Consider the following 21,822-nt stretch of genomic DNA (forward strand, 5'->3'; position numbering starts at 1 on the left):
TACATGAAAATTACATGGTATTTCATTTACTGTATTCCTAATTTTTGAATAACAAATCAGCTGAACAGTAATTTCAAGCAGTGTTGGAGAAGAATGCATACGATACATAAGTAATTGAAATACAAGGTAGAATATGGTAAATTACATGAATATGATGTCCATGAAGAACATCAGATGAGGAAAGAGTTAGTTTGGGAAGTGTGGCAGAAAGGGGAAAAATGAGAGGAAAGACTATGGCATTGTGTGTGTGTTTGTGTGTGTGTGAGAGAGAGAGAGAGAGAGAGAGAGATGCAAGACATTGTCTGGATCTGGAACCAAATTCTTAGCTGTTGAATGAGATCCGGTGGGGGAATGATTTCAGAGAGTCTAAGGCTGATCTAATCAAAGGCAAAAATAGTTATTTAACAAAAATACGTGGACAAGATCACAGGGAAAATAGGGTTTCTGTGTTTTTGTAGTTGACCATGATTTGTGCTCTCTTGTGGAAAAAGAGAAAGATCCTTTTGTCCTATGGATTACCTGTCATTGCAGTTCTAGCAGAATAGGGAAGGAGAGAAGTCAAAGAACCATTTGCTCACTTCAACAGTGTAGAAGGCAGGAGCACTTTGGACTGTGAAAATGATGATCTTTGATCTAAAATTTATGAAACTTTAGAAAGGCTTTAGTAAGCAGCATTCAGACTTTCAACCATTGCTATTTAAATGGTTTTCAGGTTATCTCGACATTTCAGTGGGGTGAGGGCGCTATAGAACTAAACATGTACGTACTAGAGAAAAAGGGTGGCGTGGCACTGTTTGGAACTTTCTTAAGTTGAAATGGTTGCCTGTCATTTGCTAGCGTAGCAACGGTGAACAAGTTCAGCCAAATATATGCTTCAGGGTTTCCTCTCTTGAGGAACCAGGAGACATTTTTGAAAAACTGAAAATGTAGGTGTTTTGTTTGGATTAATTTCACTTAGCCTATGTTTTATATAAAGCCTTTGGTATAAAAAGAATGTGAACCCCTCCCCCCATGTTGGTATTGATGTTAGAACTTGAAGAACTTTAAAGTTATAACTCAACTATTAGGTTATATTGTGGACTATATATACTTTTCCCCTTTTTTCTTCTTCCTTCACAATAGGTAGTTAATTATCTCTACTACTCTTTTTCTCTTCCTTTTTTTCTTTTTCTTTTTTTTTTTTTTTCTTTTTTTGCCAAAAGGAAAGAGTTTTGTATACGTGATCTCAGTTAATTCTTGTAGATACCCCATTAGGTAGCTATCCTTCTCATTTTACAAATAAAAATATTGAGGCATTGAGAGGTTAAGTGACTTGTCCACAGTCACACAACTGTACAAAGCCTGGATTTGACCCCACATTTAGCTTATTCCAAAATTTATGCTATTTCTACCCCTTTTTAATGATAGCCATTATAGGCCTTAATATTTATTTAATTTTTTCTTTACATAAGAAAAATCTCTAACTCACTTTTGGCTGGAACCTTGAGAAATGTCTACTAATTTTCTTAGAGCTTTAGGTTCCTCTAGGCTAAGTACAGAATTGATCAATTTGACTATTCAATACATAAGTTTCATTTCCTGAAATTTTATCTCAGCACAGAGCTTTTACAGTTTGATGGTTTAATATTTCATATGGGAACATTTATGCAGGGTAAGAGAGAAATCAAAGCATTGGCTCATTTGAGCAGCTCTTAGCCACTTTGGGCAAAGGAACAGATAGGCTGTTTCATGGCACTTTGTTGACCATTACAGAAGAAAGCACAGTTTCACATGGTGATATACCTAATATTTCTTCTTTTTTACTATATTCTGTCCCTTGGGTAAGGCCTCTTTATCACAGAATCAGAACCTTAGAGCTGTGATGAACTTTATTTTACAAATCAGGATACAGAACGAAGAGGAAGTGAGTTGTCCGAGGTCATACAGCAGAATATGACAGAACTGGAGCTGGTTCTCCATCTGGTGTTCTTTGTACCATCAGAACATCTTACAAAGTCCAGACCTTTAATAAAAGATTTTTAGTCTGTAGAGGCTAAAATATCAAGTCCTTACGCTCCTCATTCCTAAAGGGGAAAATATTAAAATGAGTAAAAAGTTAAATTCATACATCTTGGGCATTCTTTGCTGGAGAATTATTCTTGATTGAACCTGGAGGGTCTAGTTGACGCGATAATGATGATGCAGTTCTAAGTGAGAAGGATTGTAACTAAGAAGAAGAAATAAATATGCCCTTTGATTTTTTTTTTTTTTTTTAAGTATGCTTGAAGATTTTCTGTTCTTGTTTGGTTTTTGAGCATTCGACTTGGCTTGAAAAGATAGGAAATGTGGAGTGAAATCTGGAAATGTTTTCATTACCAAGCAACCATTGAAGTATAGACAGCTTCTTTTTGGTGCTCTTAGGGACTGATTTTAGATCTCCACTCCCGGTTATTTCCATGCCGCCTTTCTTAAGTTGAGTATCCTCGCTTACTCTGAGAAAGGTTTTCCTGGTTGACAGTTGCTTTATGATAGCTTTTTTCATGACGTCTCCCAGCATAGGACTCTAATTTCTTTTCCAGGTTTGTCTCATTTTAATAAAGGGTTAAATATTACAGTCACTAGTTTATGTTTCATTGCCATTCCTGAGGGGTCAGAGTCTGTGGCATGCTTTATTGATCTGTGTGTTAGAGAGCAATAAGGTGACGGGAAATGTTTTCCTTCCTTTAGACTGCGTTCTGATCTTGGCTACTATTACATTTGTGAAGAAGGAGGGAGGTGAAGAGTTAGGCGTTCTAATTGGTAAATACTTGACTTCTGTTGTGTTTTATTTTCTGAGAGTGGTCAGACCCTTGAAAGTCTTTTGTTTGGCAGGACTTAGAATAATGTTTAGCACATAGTTCTGGGTGTACTTGTACACAGCACTTGGACTATGATTCGAAGTATACATTTAGTTCTGATTTTCTTTGGATTTCTTTACTTCCTGTAATCTAAATGTATCTAATTTACTAAAGCATAAGTACAAGGGCTGTTTCTAGAGTAGTAGTAAATATTTTTCATCTTCAAGTTTCTCTAATTTGTTTTTAATAAATCTTAGTGCTGCTGAAGGGTTATTTTAAAGAAACATAGATGTTCATTAACCCATGTCCTTTCTCAAAATGAGAAAGGAACCTGGAATTCTGGAATTTACTTACAGTTGAAATCTTTTCCAGAAAATACATTATGACTTCTGGGTCAGGATGATAGCTAGTTTTATTTGCCTTCTATCTCTTGTAAGACTCCACTGAAATAACAATATAGAAGTACAAAAAGAAATAAACCAAGAACATCAAATAGAAAAGAGTGAAGAGTGATGTTACTAATAAACAAGAGAGTTAAACACATTTCTGGAAAAGATAAAGCAAATGGGAACCAGTTGATGGATGAATGGAGGAGAAGCTAAATCTTGCCAATTACTACCAGGAGGCTGTGAGTGGTGTGGAAGCCAGTCTGCCCAGCAGGAACCCCAAGATGCTCCAGGCTCAGGCTCAGAGTGGGAGTAAAGAAGGAATGGAAAACAGGGATTTCACGTGCATTATATAGGGGATGACTCAACTACTTGGCGTTGCCATAGCCTTTCCAGCCCCTTCCCAGTGGAAGTAGCCAGCCCCAGCATTTGCTATGCTGCCTCTTTTCTCCAGCATTAAAAAAAGGAAAAAGAAAAACCCCAGTTGTCTGACTCCAAATAAGTTGATCAGAATGTTTGGGGAAATGTAATTCTTTTTGTATTAGATATTGGCACCCCTTCCTTTAATCTGATATTTGGGGGATAGGAGGGGGTCATTCCACACTCTCCTTTAGTAGCGTACACTAAAATTAAGCCCACCTGTTGCCATGTTCTTCCTTATCTCATACTAAGTTCCTAGTTTGAATTTTAATTTCAGGAAGAGTCCTAATAAGAGAACAGACTTCCTTATACGATAGCAGAGGAAACCCACACCAGCTAACCAAGTCCTTACACCTGGGTCACCAGTACATGAGGATCCTTAGCCATCTGAGAGGAACTTTCAGCACAAAAGAGAAGAGAAGAAACAAAAAGAAAACCTGACTCTAGGGGAAACAGATAATCCAGGGAACAGAAGAGAATTTAAAGAAGCATTCTAACTAATGTAGTGAGATTAAAGAAGAGAATGCATTCATAAAACCAGTACTGGGTGTAGTGAGAAGGGAATGATTTGAGAATGCAGAAGAGCGTGAGAGATAAAGAATGTGATAGTCAAAAGAAAACATGCCATAGAAGGAAAGAAACTAGAGTTAAAGATATCTCCCAAAATGCAGAGCTGTAAGACGCGAAGATGGAAAATACAAGAGCTGAGTCTCAGATGATTTCCTTAGCCCATGTTCCCTAGAAAACAGCGCCTCAGACAATACTTTATTGGGGAGTACAATCTCAGGAAAGCAAGGTGAGGAAAAGGGAGGGAGAACAAGAAAGAAACGTTGACCAAAGTTTTGTAAAAGGTGTTGCTGAGGACTTAGTTTCAGCCCATGTCTTCAGAGAGGTTGTATAGACTCTTGCTCCTCTGGCCACAGTCTATCCAAGGGAGTGTGGAGATGTTTTTTATCTGCTGGTTTCTTCTCATCTCCTGCTCCTCTTCCTTTTGGTCAAAGTTTGCCATACAAATGGTTAACACACCTGACCCTTTCAGTGGCCTCATGGGGAGGCCAGGTCCTGCACTCTGTGTGCATGGACGGATCTACAGATTGACGTGACATCTAAGTCTGGAGAGGTGAGAGGAGTCAGTAACCCCTAAGGTCACTTCCAGCCTTGGAGCCTCTGCCTTTTAAGAAACTGTTAAAAGAGGACCACTCCCAAGAGCGTGGATTAAGGGAAGGAGAGGTAGGAGACTGCCATTTTCTATCATAAACTCTTCTGTACCCATTTGGTTTGCTATTGTGTATGTGTACTAATTTCATAAAAATAGAAACTTTAAAAATGGAAAATAAATTACCCAAAATACCCTGGAAATAAATGTCAAAGTTCTTATAAAATGCATTTGGAGGGGAAATGAATTTCAAATATCGAAAGGTAAAATCTACTCAATAGTTTAGAGGGTCCTCTATCTCTCCATCTGCTCCCCTGCACGCTTTGTGCTTAGTTTCTCTTTGTACCACATCTTCTGTGTCTTGTTTTGCCTTCCTGTTTATTATCCATCTGCCCCTACTAGGATGTAAACTCCATAGGGCAGGAACTTTGTCTTTTTAATAACTGTTATTTCCCCAGCACCTAAAACAAAGTGGCTAATAATGCATGGTAAGTACTCAATAAATATTTGATGGCAAGAATTGGAGTCGAATAGATGAAGTATGCAAGGGGCATGACTTCCGTACAGGGGTATTTGAACTTGAGCTGTAGGCATTGAGGAATCTAGGATTTTAAGAAGAGAATTAATTAGCAATATCTGATTTAGGTTTTATTTTAGAAAGCTCATTTTGGCAGCTGCTTGGAAAATTCATTAGGTTGAGGTTAAGTTAGAAGAAAGGAGAACTGTTAAAAGAAAGATTCTTGGGTTAGTTTGGATGAGAGTTGATGAGAGCAGAGACTCTCATTTTTCTTTTCATTTCCCACAGTAGATAACATGGAGTCTCACATATAGCCTTTCAATTAATATGTATTTATATTATATAATTATATATAATATAAATATATATATATAATAGAACTGTAAGAACTCATTTTCTGTGGTAAATATTTATGAATGGTTATATCGCAGTGGGCTTCCTGCAAAGTTCCTAAAGCTATTGAGAGAAAGGTCCCTATCTTTTTTACAGACTACTTTAGAAGCAGATATTCAACTACCTGGTTAATTCAGTTTAGCATGTTTTTTCTAAAGATCAATTATGATGTGTTTATCATTTGGTGAGGAAGCTACGATAAAGAAGTATGTGATTCAGTCCCTGATCTACTTAGGGGCTTTACTCGTGAAATGAATAGAGGAAATATAAACTATCATGCTAACTGTGGTTGCAGCCAAAATGCAGTTTTGTCCTGGGAAGGGTATAGGGAAAAATTTTGTCTGTTACTATATATATATATCGTGTATGTGTATATATATATATCTCATACGAATTACTCATTTTATTTTATTATGTTTGGTGTCAGCTTTGTCATATTGTTTTTTGGTACTATGTGTATTATACTTTAATTATAGTTTTCCTTTTTTCTTTTTTTTTTTAAGAGAACTTTATTATTTTTTGGCTGTGTTGGGTCTTCGTTGCTGCATGCGGGCTTTCTCTAGTTGCGGTGAGCGGGGGCTACTCTTCTTGTGGTGCACAGGTTTATCATTGCGGTGGCTTCTCTTGTTGCAGAGCACGGTCTCTAGACACGAGGGCATCAGAAGATGCATCATGAAGGCTCAGTAGTTGTGGCACACGGGCTTAGTTGCTCCGTGTTGTGTAGGATATTCCCGGACCAGAGATCGAACCTGTGTCCCCTGCATTGGCAGGTGAATTCTTAACCACTGCTCCACCAGGGAAGTCCCCGAATTACCCATTGTAAAGAAGTAGATTATAATAGAGTATCCAATGGAAAAATCTACAAAGAATGATTAAATATTTTATTATTCAGGGCACACTACAAAATCTTGCTAGTGTTTTATTCTGAACCTGAGTTGCGGCTGTTTTCAAGGATATTCCAGTTGAACATATAGAGAAGATGCAAATTTAATTGCCCATGAAGACGCAATAAAGAGTAAATTAATTTATGTTGTAGAGAAATGTTTGGTTGAGAAAAAGAATAATCATCCATGCATTGTATAAATCACCAATTACATTGAATAGAATAGACAGCCAACCTTTAATTGTGTGTAAGGGGCTTCTATTTCCAAGGAAGCAGGTAGCTGATCCAGAGTATCTCGTGTGGTCTTTTGTTGCTGGTGGAAGACATGATTCATGGATGTTTGAAGTTCTAAATACTGCTTTAAGGAGATCTGGAAGAAAGAGCTCTTAAGAGGTTAGAGACGTTGACTATTACAGGGTTTGTCATTTTTAACCTAATAGACTGTTGGTTTGGACGACTTTGTTCTGAAATATTTATTTTTCTGTTTAAATATTTATTGCTTTGAGATGGCAGAACTCAGCCTCAGGGGAAAGGTCAGGCTGGCTTTTCTCTCTGAGTGATTTGAAATGTGTCTGTGAGTGTGTGTGTGCCTGCGCCCATGCGTGTGAGAGAGAGTGAGTGTGTGTGTGTGTACGTGTATTTCGAAGACAAGTGATTTGGTGGCAAGTTTGCAATATTCTTGTTGGCCAACCTTATACCTTCCCTAGTATTGTACTAGTGCCAGATCCTGTCATTGGTTTTTAGTCTAAGCAGGAAGGTAAAGTATATTGCATTTCCTGTTTTATTGTTATTTAACATCTGTTTGCAAGAGCTGGAATTTCTCTCAGTCCCCTCCTGCTCTCCATCTCCCCTTCGTGTATCTGCAGCACTCACACTTTGGGTCCTGGCCCCTCAGTTATACCTACTTTAAAAGAAGGACCTATTGTTAGGCTTGCACTTCAGTAGGTTTGCATTTTTTAAAAAACAAAAACAAAAAACTGGTGTTTATTCTCTTACCTGTGGGTTCTGTAAGGTAATTCTCTACTTTCAGGTAATCTACATGTATGGCCACTATTACCTTCTTCTCATAGCCTACTCCCTCCCTAATCTCTGCCCCTCCTCTAGAGGTGTAGATGTTTCAGGGTAGTCTCTGGAGGCACCTGCTGCCACCATAATTGTCTTCCATTCTGCCCAGCCAAAGCCTCTAAAGCAGTGTTTCTCAGCGTGGTACCGAAACCACCTACTGGAGTAGTATCAGGCCCCTACTCCAATGCGCTGAAGCATAATCTGTGGGGAAAGGATCGTGATTTTTTAAAAATATGTTCCCAGAGTGGTTGTTATGCACAGTACTGTATGGGAATCTCTGCTGTCAAGGAACCAGGTAAAAGATGAGTTTGTGGATGTGAGGGGCTTGGTCCCTACTGCATGGGATTGGTGATCTTATTGTTGAGACTGCAGCAGGAATAGATGTGTCCGTGGACTCCTTTCCTGGAATCAGAAATACTTTCCCTTAAAATTAATATTTTAGTTGGTGATTGGCCTCTTGTTTCTATAGTCATTATCATATAATCATCAAATCTGTTTTTGTGAGTTTCCTCGGGATGCCAGCCATCTACTAAACTACAAACAACCAAATGAAAAATGAACTCTTGGAATTCAACCTGAACATAAAAATTGGGGGCTGCATGGAAACTTCATGTATAGGTTTTTCCTCCCAATTTCTAACTTACCTGCAGATTGTCTGACATCTTCTGGCCCTGGATGTAATTTATATTCACTGTAAAAGAGAAAATACATTACTTTTATATAACTTAATTTTGCCACTATTAAATTTAAGCATGTAGGTAAATTGAGAATCTAGAATGAATTTCACTTAATGCCTTGTAAACTGACATTGTTTTGTATTTTTACATGTTTATTCATTTATTTTATTTCTCTGGATTTTCTTCTTGGTCTATCATTCTTCTATAGAGTTGTTAAAAATTATTTTAATTGATTCTAGATCATCTTAAATCCAATGTTCTGTCCTTATCTTTCTGCATTAATAGTTTAATAGCTCTTTTTTTCCTTTGGTCACAGACATCTTGTCTTTTAGTATAAGAGCTGCGAAAGATGGCAGGCCTTTGCTTAGATATTCTCAACTGAGAGCTTTTTCTAAACTTTTTCACAACAGCAGGTAGAGTTTGAAATCGAGCCTGTCTGAGCAAATCACAGGGGATAAAAATAATATAAAATACTTGAGGCAAACATACTTTTTCTCTGTTATAAACCTGGAGAATTAATGTTCATTTATCTACAGCATTAGGAAAACGATCAGTGACATTGGCAGTGATAAACTGGTGAGAAGATGCTCTATCTGAAAAACTAAGTGATTCTTTTTATGATGGCTTGAATAAAATTAATATCGATCTGTTTCTATCAATAGTGATCCATTCTGAGCATAGATGTAATGTGGGAATTGGGAAACTTCTCTTAAAATAGGATTTGTAGCCTGTGATTTATAATGCAGCAGTGGATTAGGTATATAAGTGGGACTCAAGATTACAAAACTGAAAAAATTAGAATGAAGTTGAAAAATAAATGGGAAGATAGAAACAAACAAAAATACCTTTCTCTCTTTAAGATTACCTAGACTTAATAAAAAATAACAACAACAAAAAAATTACCTAGACTTTAATTTTCCTAGGAAAATGAAGTTATATGTTGGGCCTTTCTTGTACTTTATGCTTAGCTTTATTTGTAGCACAATAACATTGATGTAATTATTAGTTTATGTGCCTTTCTCACATAAACTTGGTCCTACAAAAGCAAAATCTTATTTTTGCCCTTTTGCCTCCCCTCCCTGCTATGTTAAAGACTAGCATGTTATAAATGCTTAAATGTCAGTAAGTAATTGATTCAAATAATACTCAGAATAACTCAGTAAGAACAGAGAATATGCTTAAGAAAAAATAGCAAAACAGACTTATTTACCCCAAGCAGTTGACTTGTAAATAATGAAAACAAACAAACAAAAAAACCCTTTTCTTTAAAGTATTGGTAAAGGTGAGTGGGTTAATAGGTCCTGAATAGTGAGTCTGCAACTGTAAATCTTAAAAAAATTGTTGTGTTCTGCCTAAGTGCCCTATAACTGGTTGGTTGCCAAATTCTTGTGATCCAACCATGCAGCATCTCTTGATTCCATTTCCTTTGCCCCACTACATTTGTCTAGGCCCACCTGTCTTCTCCAATATGTTACAAAAGCCTCCTGTTTCTGCCTCCTAGCTGTCTCCCCTCTAGTACATTCCACATACTGTTAACATTACGTGAGCTCTGATTCTGTTATTCCCCTCTTTTGGCAGTTCTTCACTGCCAAGAAATATCAGGAGTAGTTAAAATCATCACTATCTAACTAATTTGGGTATGGGGGTGCTCAGTACTCAGAGCAGAATATCACAAAGAATAAGGGAGAGCTTCCAAGTAAGTCTAGTTGACTGGAAAGGTGGTTAACTCGTCAGCAGAAATAAGAAAAAGAAGGTAACAGATTTAGTTTTTCGACATAGAGTTTGTAATGTTAGTGGGATGCCAGGAGCAGAAGGACCTGAGATGGGTAGGCAGTGTGCACCTGGAAGACCTGGACCTAATCAGCTGGGAAACCAGGCCCCAGGTAAAGAGTTTCACTTGTTCTCATGTGAACAGTCCTCACAGCAACTCTGAATAAATAACCCAGTTTGCAGATGAAGAAACAGGCTGGAAAGAGTTGAAGTAATTCAGCCATATCTGGTAAGAGGTATAGTTGGTATTTGAACCAAGATCTGTCCTTCAGGCTCATGCTCTTTCTTCTTTTTACTCTGCCTCCCATGAAAGCTTGGGAGAAAGGGCATGGTTGGGCCTAAAAAATACTTGGAAGTCATTCCTAGGCGGGTGATTGTTGAAGCTCTGGGATTGCTGTGGGAGATTGACTGATAGAAGGGTTGTGTCTTGGTCCTTGGGTTATACATTTTTCCTGTTTGATGGGACCTATTTACTGTGATAGTACATTTGAGTTTAGAATTAAAACATTTAATGTATTTCACATTGTACTCCAGAAGACCGTGGAGAGTGTATCACCTCTGTTAAGGCACGCGATTTAAAGGAGAAAGACATCATCCTTAACTCCTGTATTTGCAAAATCATGTACCTAAAGCAAGCACATAAGTGTTGATTCCTTTCATTTCTGATGATATTCAGCCAGTTCTCTCTTCCTTCCCCAACACTCTTCTCCCATTTGATATCAACCCAAAATAACATTTGTTTCATTATATATTACCCGCCATGACGCTCTCTACTGTAGTGAAAAAAAGCAGTTCGCTGCAGTTTGCGTACATGTGACTTTCCATCTTAATCTTCCTTTATTTAAAAAATGTTAACACTTAATATTTATTAAGCACCGTATTTGTTCCTACATTGTACAAAATTGACCCCTCTCATTACAATGAAGCTTTTAATCTAATAGGAGAGGTGATACACGTATCTGGGTATGTTAAACAAAAGGCTTTGAATTTAAATGTCTTGTACATGTCAGTACAGCATGCTCAATGCTCTGAGAATACAGGAGTGAAGGAATTATTTCAAACTGGAAAGGGCAAATGCAAACACTCACTGAAGGTCCGCTATTATTAGACACTGTACAAGGTTACTTTTGATTTTTTTATTTCATTTTAAGCTCTCAGTGACTACTGTTATGTCCATTTTATAGTTGACGAAACTGACGCTTAGTTTCTTGTCCAAAGTCATACAGCTAACCAGTCACAGCGTCAGGGTTTGATCCCAGGTTTATTTGGGTCTAAAGCGTAATCCCTTTCTTTTACGCTTGTGTCAACAAACCAAGACAAGCAGGCCAAATCAGGCCCACTGCCTGCTTTTGTAAGGCTCATGAAATTCTCACATTTTAAAATGGTTAAGAAAGAATCAAAAGAGGAATGCTATTCCCATGTCCGGGAAGGAGGTTTTCCTGGAACGCAGCCATGCTCACCATTTACGTGTTGTCTGTGGCTGCTTTCGGGCGGTCGCAGCAGAGGAGTTGCGTCAGAGACCATACGGCCCAGAAGACCTGGCAAGGACATTTCTGTCTGGTCCTTCACAGAAAATGTGTGCTGACTTCTGCTTTCCACCATCCTGCTTCTCTATGGTTTCATGGAGAAGGGATTACTTGAGTTGCTAAGTACAGGATCACTTGAGTTTCAATATAATGAGTATAAAAGAGGATATAGCATGGGTGAGGACACTGATCCCTACTGTTGCAGTCTGGCTGTGATTTGGGAAAACACCATATTTAGGGAATATTGTAGATTCATTGAAATACAGAATTATACTTGAGTTGTGTATAATATGACTGGGGAAAAATGGATGAGGACCCGGCTGGAGATGCCACAAGGTGTAGCAACTACACCAACTGTAGAACTGGCTTAGATTTGGATTTGAGTCTGCTTGTGCCCGGCTATTAGCCACGTGGTTTTTGATAAGATACTTAACCTTTTAAAATGTCAGTTTCCTTATCAGTAAAAGGAGAATAGTGTAAATACCTGCCTTTTAGGATTGTGAGAATTAAATGAGCTAATACATGTAAAGTGCTTAGAATATTGCCAGACACATAAGCATTCATTAAATATAAGCTGCTAATACAGGGGTGAGAAGGTCTAGAGAAGTTTAGAATGTATTTAGTAGGCGAAACCTTGGTTTGTGTCACTGATGTGGTCCATACATATTGCTCTGAGTTGTATTGAAATTTTGCATACGTTTGCAGTAGCCCCCCTAATATGATTGTAAACTCCCGAGAGGCAGATTTTTAACTTTTGTTATCATGTCTTCAGTGCCTAAAACAGCTTTGGACCCACAGTAGTGATTCAGCACATGTCTTAGAATTGAAATGGAATTTCAGATATTTTTCCCCATTTCCTTTTCAGCTAGCTGATCATTCTAGAAACTTCTTCAGTGGATTTTTCTTCTTTGCTAGTGGGTTTCTCTATCACTGTAGTAAGTTTTAATTTGTTTATCTATTTATTTTTGGCCACGCTGCACGGCATGTGGGATCTTAGTTCACCGACCAAAGATTGGACCTGTGCCCCCTGCATTGGAAGCAAAGAGTCTTAACCACTGGACCGCCAGGGAAGTCCCTGCAGTTTGTTTTCTTAAATATTGTTCCCGCAAATATATGGTCATTAAGGGTTGTTGTTTTTTATTTTTTGTTTTTATTTCACATGATTTCCACTGTACTGGCATCCAGAAGGATTTTAATATTTTACTAAGTTGTGGGAGTTTGGTCCCACATTCTACCTGGTGCTTGTAGTGGTTGAGAACAACTTTTATTGAGAGGATAGGGTTTTAATCACTTTACGTTTTATATTACCAGTTCTTCACAGCAGTATAATGGCATTAACACTGCTGTTTTACAGATGAGGAAACTGGAGCACAGAGAAAGCAGGCAGTAACATGTTCACAGCTGTAGTAAACGGCAGAGCTAAGATTCAGATTGTGTTCTGACCATACGCAGCAGCATTGCCCTTTGTGAAACACAAAATCTGTTGGGTCTCGGATGGATTTGATAATACGTTAGGTAATGTGTAAGTAGTGGAATAACCGAATTTGTTTGCATTGGTGAATAATTTTCAAAAATTATTATCAGTCTTCATAACTTACACATTCCTTTCCTGCGAGGTTATCAGTTTACTCAAAGATGGCATCCCTAAAATTTTTGCATCACAGTGGCCTGCATTCTGTGTGAAATAAAATACTGGTTTTGTCCTCTTAACATTTAATTTCCTTCCTTAAACTTTTGTGTAGGTAATATAGTGACAGTGAGATGGCAGGCTATTGAATTGGTTTGTTGAATAATTATTGAAACAGCAAATATAACCCAGATATGTCTGCTTTTTGTGGCTCTCTTCAGGGCTTTTTTTTCCCCCAGTCATTTAAAAATAACTTTAGAAAAAGTCTTCTCACTCATTTGTGTCTTCCTAGTTTTTAAACCAGAGAGTTAGAAATGTAGGTAGGTTTTTTTGAAATTTGTAAAATCTGACATTTTAGTATAGTTATAAATTATGTCACTTCTGCAAAGGCAGTTAACCAAAGAATTTCTTTGTTTATAATTTCCTGCCAATCCCTGTAGTGCGTTCATGTGGATGGTAGGATGCATCCTACTCCTTCTGCCTTCACAGTTAGCTTTTCACATGATGGGGGCACCATCTTACATGTTCTGCTTTATTGAAAAAAGTATTATTGTTATGAGGGAGTAGGGAGAGATAGGGGTTGAAGTTTTAAATAGAGTGGTCAGGGGACTTGACATTTGAGCAGAGACGTGAGGGAGGTGTACAAGTCAACAAACCCTGGAATATCTGTGGCACAGGGCTGCCCATGGCACAGGGCTGCCCTGGGCACCGTGAGGGGTACAGGGCAGAATAAAAAGTAGTTCAGCTTTCAGAGCACTTTCATTCTAATGAGGTGCACTGATAAGAACTAGAAGGTAACTGTAGTTTATTTTCCTCTCATCTTTCAAATAAAATCTTAATTTGTATTCTAGGGAAGAAAGGAGTTGTAGATAAATCTTTTTTAGATTCTTGTTAGGCAAGGTAGAGATTTTATTTGCATAGTACTCCTTATTGTCTGTTTTTTAATCTTGTGGACGAGAAAGTTTATAGACCGCTAAATTAGGATAAAGAGAAATTGTGTCTAGTTTTGTGGGCTACAAGAAAAAATTCATTTTCTCAGGTGAGATATACTTAAACTGCTTAGCCTGTGGTATTAAAACATTTTCATATAAACTTAGAGGTAAATTCTTGCCTAGAAGTAATCATGTGGACCATTATCTCACAGTTTGTCTGTTGGCTATAATGCTTCTCTTCTGAACTTATAACTTTGGGGTTTTTTGTTTGTTTCTTAATTAATTTTTATTGGAGTATAGTTGCTTTACAATGTTGTGTTAGTTTCTACTGTACAGCAAAGTGGATCATATATGTATATCCCCTCTTTTTTGGATTTCCTTCCCAGTTAGGTCACCAACAGAGCACTGAGTAGAGTTTCCCTGTGCTACACAGTAGGTTTGAACTTATAACTTTGGAATATAGCCTGGAAATTTAATAGAAGTCTGAAAACTATGTAACATTTTAAATTATAATAATATATACTTGGGGAAATTTTTAGACATTGCAGAGTGTATGAGCTAAAATGCAAAAATCACTCCTATCTGAATTTCATTCCTGTAGTATATAAACAGTGTTTTTTAAACATTTTTTTAAAATTCCTATATATAACAAAATAAACCACCAAGAATTTCTTCTTGACCTCCTAATAGAGGTTTACATTTTCCTTTTTGAGGGGGAGAAATAGTTCAACCTCTGCCTGTCTTGCATCTCTTTGAAACACATAGTGCCAAGGCCACAAGTGGATCCTAGAAAAAGTCTTGACCTTTCTTCCGCCATTTCCCACTGCTAAGTGCCATGTTGATTGAGTTGACTGAGCCAGCTTTATCAAGACTGCCTCCGTGGGAGACTTAATCTTGTGCTTTGTGTGGCAGCGCAGCATCCCCAGCAGGGCTGAGGTGGAGGATGGAGGCTGCGGTGAAAGAGAAGAGTGAGAGGAGCCCAGTCGGAGCATGAGAAGTCCTCTTTGCTGTGTTCATCATAACTGGGCAACTGTGTCTCTTAGCCTTTGCGTGTTATTTAGTAGAGCTATCCTGCGTCTCTGAGAGTGTGTTTATGCCTGGAGTTGGGGTACAGGGTTATGGAGATCTTTAGTGCTTTTATCCACCTTCACTCACCAACTCACCTGAAGTGGGATTTTCTCTTTCATACCTGTCTTCAGGCCAGTAAATCCTGTGATGACCTCTGAAGCAGTGTGCTTCATGTGGGTGAGTGGGTACGTAGGTAGATAGGTAGATAGCACTGAATAATCTGAAAGAGAAGGGAAAGAATTATTTTATTTCCTTCTTAGGACACCCAGAATAGCTAAGGAGAAATCATTTATAATACTTTGACCTTGAGATCATGAAAAGAACTTATATAGTGATGAGTGACAAGGATATTTTTTTCCCTGAAAAATTATGGGTAAAAATTTTAGGTCTTGCTAGCATAATTTTTAAGAACTAAATAAAGGGAAGGATTTTTATGGAAAGCAGTCCTTAGTACCATGTAGACATGATTCTCAGATACTAGAGACAGCTGAATTTTGATACTATGTAACTTTAAAATGAAAGACAGGAATTTTTGTCTCTAGATAATGTCACAACCATTTTCTTAAGAACAGCACAATAATTCAATTCTTCAGCATATTGGCTTCCTCTTACTAAATACATTTTTCATCATTCTCTTTTATATTAAAAAATACTTTGTAGGCTTTGTTACAAAAGTAATATATACTTATTAGGAGCATGAGGAAACTTTGGGGGATTTCAGATAGATGTGTTCACTGTTTTGATTGTGGTGATGATTTCATGAGCATACATATATATGTCAAAACTTACCAAATTGTACACTATGAATAAATAGTTGTAGTTTATTGTAGAATTGTCCCTCGGTATCCAGAGGGGATTGGTTCTAGTACCCGCTGCAGATACCAAAATCCACGGATGCTCAAGTCCTTTCTATAAAATGGCATAGTATTTGCGTATAACCTTTGCACATCTTCCCATATACTTTAAATCATGTCTAGATTACTTATAATATCTAATACAATGTAAATGCTGTGTAAATACAATGTAAAAAGTATTGCTGGACTATGGCTAATTCAAGTTTTACTTTCTGGAATTTTTTTTCCTTTTTTTTTTTTCTTAAGAACTTTATTTTTTTTGGCTGTGTTGGGTCTTTGTTGCTGTGTGTGGACTTTCTCTAGTTGCAGCAAGCGGGGGGCTACTGTTTGTTGCGGTGCACGGGCTTCTCATTGCAGTGGCTTCTCTTGTTGCGGAGCTCGGGCTCTAGGTGCACAGGCTTCGGTAGTTGCAGCACGTGGGCTCAGTAGTTGTGGCGCACAGGCTTAGTTGCTTGCTCCGAGGCATGTGGGATCTTCCTCGACCTGGATCGAACCTGTGTCCCCTGCATTGGCAGGTGGATTCTTAACCACTGCGCCACCAGGGAAATCCCTTTCCTAATATTTTTCAATCTGTGGTTATTTGAATCCACATTGCAGAGCCCATAGATACAGAAGGCCAACTGTATATATCAATTATATGTCAATAAAACTGGTTTTAAATTTTTTTGTGATTTGATGATGAAAAAATTGGACTTACTTTGCAGTTAATATGTAATTCAATTTGTTAGTGAGATTAAGCATTTTTATCATACAGCCATGTGTATTTCATCTTCTGTGAATTGTTCAGTTGTATTCTTTGCCTCTTTTTCTGTTGATGTGTATTTCTCATCAGTTTGAATAACTTACTCTTGACTTAGTGGTGGTAACTGCTGTGTCTGTCTTACCTTTGCAGATGTTTTCCCCAGTTGGTTTTTCTTTTGACTTTAAAATCCAGTTCTTCCCCCCCCCCCCCTCCTCCTTCCCATCCTCTCTTCTTTCCTTCCTAACTTCCATAGCTAAATCTGTCTTTTTTTTTTCCCTTTCTGGTTTTTAGGTTTCTTGTCATACTTAAGAATCCCGCCCCCCCCCCCCCCCCCCCCCCGTAATACTCCCAGTATTTCTTATATTTCCATAGTTTTAGTTGTTTTAATCCTTTTTTTTTTTTGGCATATGTAGGATGAAAGTTGAGGTTTATTTTTTTTCCATTGGGTATTCAGTTTTTCACTTATTAAAAAGTCTTTCCTTTCCCCCATTGAATTGACTTGATGCCTTAATATTCACTGTAAATGTTTATGTCTGTCTCTGGATTCTTTTTTATCTTATGTATCTGTTGTCTTTCTTTAAGCCAGTACCACACTGTTTTGATAACTGTTGCTTTGTAAGTCTTGAACTCAGGTAATGTAAGTCCTCCAATTTGTGTTCTTTTTCAAAATCATTTTGACTATTCTAGGTCCTTTGCATTTCTATATAAATTTTAGTAACAACTTGTCAATTTATGCAAAAATACCTGCTGAGATTTTTATTGTATTTGTGGGATTTGGGTTGCATAGTCATCTTAAGAATATTCAGCTTTCCAACCTATGATCATATATTTCTCTATTTATAACAGCTTTTGTACATTTGTTCTGTTTTATTTTATCCAGACTGCAATTATAATGGTTGAACCTTCCTTTAAAAATAGTGAGATCTTTCTCCAGTTTTGGATTCGTTTTGTTTGCAATAGTATGAGTTTAATGGCCATCAAGTTAATGTTGAAAACCTGGGATGCTGTTTAGACAGTGCTGTTGGAAGTGTAGTTTCCTGCAGCTCTCAGTGGGTAGAGAATCCCTTCTTAAATTGAGGAGCGAAAAGGATAACTGGTACTGAGAGAGAAAGAGGAATAATTACTTCCTTGTTTGAAGGAAGTGATGCTCGTGACTAGGAGGAATCCAAGTGACATAAATCCAGATTTTCTTTGATCCCTAATGATTTGATGTCTAAAATATGTGTGTGGGGGGTGCTTATCAAAGTGCTAACATTTTTAAGCATTTGACTCTCTGCCAACTATTTCCAAAAGAAGAGTGGCCCCAGACTTTGCAGACGTGTATATCTTTACTAAAATAATGGCTCTTTAGTAAAATGGGAGGTCAAGAGGTCAGCTGTTGAGAAGGGAGGGCTTTACAAAATCTCTTACGCAAGATTTAAACTCCTCTTTTGTATGTGAACTTAGATTGGAGGAGAGGAGCATGGAGCCAAAATGGCTTCTGGCAATTTCCTGTAGTTACTGTGTGTTCTTTAGTGACGTTGCAGATAGCACGCTAGATCCCAAGTCCGTCCCATGACATCTGGGAATGGATGTCATGTGGGGAGGTATCTTGCTAGCCTTGTAATGCTAGCAGTAATTATGAAAAATTCAAGTTTTTTTGTCTGGAGAGTTTTTTGTCTTATTTCTAATATTTCTAATTTAAGGAAAGGATTTTTTTGTTTGTTTTTTATTAACCTTGTAGCCAAGACTTAAATAAATCTCTACCTTGAAATCCAAAGATTAGTTTTTTTAATAATATATTCTCTTGAACTCTGTTCTTAAAATCTAGAGGTCTATATTGTTTGGTTTTGAGAATTTAATTTATACTGTCATTCTGCCTATTGCTATGAATTGTAATTTAGTGAAATTGATTTGTTTTCCCCTGAGTCGCTGAAGGAATAGAGAGTGTCCTAAAGAAAATACTAATGGCCCAAATGAATTTCAACTCTTGTAATTTATCTCCTGTGAGAAATTTCCTGGCATTTAAAAATTTGGGGTTTAAAGGAAAATATTTGGCCCTTTGGTATCTAGTCAACTTTGATATGGTCACAGACCTGTCTGAAAACCACAGATTGACCGAAGTTGGGTGTGTTTGTGTATCTCCATACTTAACACCTGTATGTATACATATAGCAGTATTTCCCCTAATCATGAGGGAATAAGTGTTCCATTTTACCTGAGCAGTGAGAGAATATTCAGAGAATTTTGTTTACTCACCTTAAAAATAACAATGAGAATTTAAAGTTACCTTTTCTTCCCATTTTCTCTTCCTCTGTGTGTTCTAGGGTAACCAGGAGCCAACAGCAACTCCTGACGCCATGGTTCAGCCTTTTACCACCATCCCGTTTCCACCACCTCCGCAGAATGGAATTCCCACAGAATACGGAGTGCCACACACTCAGGACTATGCCGGCCAGACCAGTGAGCATAACCTGACACTCTACGGCAGCACGCAAGCCCACGGGGAGCAGAGCAGCAACTCACCCAGCACACAGAACGGATCTCTGACGGTATGTGAGGGATGAGGTGGCGAGCGGAAGGAGGCGCGAAATCTTCTTCTTAATCATTACACCAGAAAACCCTTTGAATTAGTTTTGCATTTACATTACATTACATAGCACTTCTGTAATTTCAGTTCTACTCCAAGCATTGTAATTAGAAGATAAGGATTTAGGATAAAGCTCACGGTCATTGCCCAGGGGCTTACAGTCTAGAGATGGGACAGACTGTGTAACAAGTTAAGTGCGATGAGGAGAGTTAACTTAGTGGGATGCTGCTCTTTCCAGCTTCACAGGTAACCTTCATCTTGCAAAATCTCCCAGTCCCTTTTCTGTCCTCATGGTACACAATCTGCCAGCAGCATTCTACACATTGCCTCCTCCCTCCTCTGTGAAATACTTAGTTGTTGGCTTTCACGACGCTCCCTGTTTCCCTCCAAAGTGCCAGAAGTTCTTTCTCCATCTCTTTTGCTGGTTCTTCTTTCTCTGTTCAGCTTTTCAATGTTGTGGTACTCTAGGGCTGAGTCCCAGTTCCCCTCGCCCTCCTACTTTGTATCCTCTCTCTGTTGTATTATTATACTACTCAATTCACCTAGTTGCTCAAGCAAAACCTGTGAGTCATTATTTCTTTATTTCCTTCATCTCCACATCCAGTCCATAGCAAGTCTTGGTCATCATAGCTCTAGAACATTTTCTTACCTCAACCTCTTCATCTTAAGACCATAGCTGGATAGTGAACATGATTAAGAGCTCAGCACTTCCACCAGATTTTTTAGGTCTGCGTCCTAATGTAGCCCCTACTTAGCAGTATGACCTTCAGCCAGTTATTTAATCGCTCTGTGCCTTGGCTTGCTCATCTGTAAAATGAAGACAACAGCACCTATTTCACGTGGCTCTTAGGAGACTTAAAAGAATTTAATTCATGTGGGGTGTTAATCATCATTGTTACCAGTCTAGTCCAAACCTCTCCACTTATTTTCTATATTACTGTTGCCTAACTTATCACATAGCAGCCACGATAATTTTTTTAATGCAAGTAATGCTATTTTCCTGCTTGATTCCAGTGGTTTCCTAACATACTTAGAATAAAATCCAAACTCTGTACTTGGTTTACTAATCCCTGGCTCCAGCCTACCTCTTTAGCTTCACCTCTTACTACTAACTTAGTAAGCAAGTAAAGGAAGTGTCGTAAATTAACAGTAGGTATGTTATCACATCATACAGGAAATCATATTGTTTGTGGGATTGTGTGGTATATTTCCAAAGATAAAATGTTCTATACTCCACATAGAAAGATCTGTCTCTAGTTTTTAGATTTCTTTTTGCCTTTCCTGTATCAGGTTATCAGAAGGAGAGCTTTACTCAGCCTTTAAGCCACTTGATAAGATTTACTACCCTATAAAGAGCCTTATAGTGGAAGCTTTTGTTGCATAAGGATGGATTTCACCTACAAATACTTCCCATTTTCTTTTATTAGAAATTGGGCCACCAAGAAAATCCTTTCTTTCCTTGAAAACGTTATCTGATCGGTGTCGATCAATTATATATAAGCACATAACTTTATACTTTATAAGTAATGAACTATAATAGACAATTTATTTGAAAAGTCTAGGCATGATGGGTAACAGATGAGGTTTTCCATAGCGTCTGTTGTGCAGTCATGAATATACAGGCTGCTATATTGGCTGCATTTCCAAATCATTTTCAAATGGTTATGAACTCACAGACTTAACAGAACTACTGGGAAAGAAGGAAGAAGAAAGAATAAAATATGTAAATCAAAGGCTTTGTCAAGGTATTTTAATTATGTGTATTTCTTTACTATTTATCAGTCTTTTCTTTTTTCTATTTTCTGTTGTCAAATCAATTTTGATAATTGGTGTTTTTTTAGGAACTTTTCTATTTCATCTTAACTATTTTGTTGGTATAAAGTTATTCATAATAATAATCCCATTGATTATTTTAATTTCTATAGCATCTGTAGTGATATCCCCTCTTTCTTTCTTGATTTTGGTAATTATGTCTTCTCTTTTTTTCTTGGTCAGTCTAGCTAAGGTTTATTGACTTTGCAGCTTTTTCCAGAAAACCAGCTTTTGATTTCATTGACCTTTTTAAAAATCTGTTGTTTCTGTTTTATATGTCATTGATATCCATTCTGATTATTTCCTTCCTTCTACTTGCTTTGGGTTTGATTTGGTCTTTATTTTCCTAGCTTCTTGACTTGCAGTCTTAGATTATTGATTTTAGAATTTTATCCTTTCTAATATGTGTTTAAAACTTTACCTTTCCCCTTAAGTTTCCCTTTAGCTGAATCCCATAAAATGTGATATGTTGCATTTTCATTTTCATTCAGTTCAAGATATTTTTAAATTTTTCCTTATGATTTCTTCTTAGATCCTGGTTTACATAGAAGTGTGTTGTTTAATTTCCAAATGTTTGGGAATGTCCCAAGTTTTTTTCTTTAATCCCAT

General features: G+C 37.5%; 1 protein-coding gene across 16 annotated transcripts in view; it reads left to right on the plus strand.

Annotated features, from left to right (window-relative positions):
• Positions 1 to 21,822, plus strand: part of RBFOX2 (RNA binding fox-1 homolog 2) — a 264,949-nt gene that overhangs the window by 183,381 nt on the left and 59,746 nt on the right. For all 16 annotated transcript variants that reach the window (XR_009054807.1, XM_057742949.1, XM_057742956.1 and 13 more), the window contains one exon: positions 19,139 to 19,363. Coding sequence is in view for 15 of the 16 variants with exons in the window: in XM_057742949.1 (XP_057598932.1) it covers positions 19,139 to 19,363 (225 nt within the window). In the remaining variant the exon portion in view is untranslated. The remainder of the gene's footprint in view (positions 1 to 19,138; positions 19,364 to 21,822) is intronic.

The sequence above is a fragment of the Hippopotamus amphibius genome, chromosome 7 (genome assembly GCF_030028045.1).
Source record: "Hippopotamus amphibius kiboko isolate mHipAmp2 chromosome 7, mHipAmp2.hap2, whole genome shotgun sequence".
In the NCBI taxonomy this organism is placed as follows: domain Eukaryota; kingdom Metazoa; phylum Chordata; class Mammalia; order Artiodactyla; family Hippopotamidae; genus Hippopotamus; species Hippopotamus amphibius.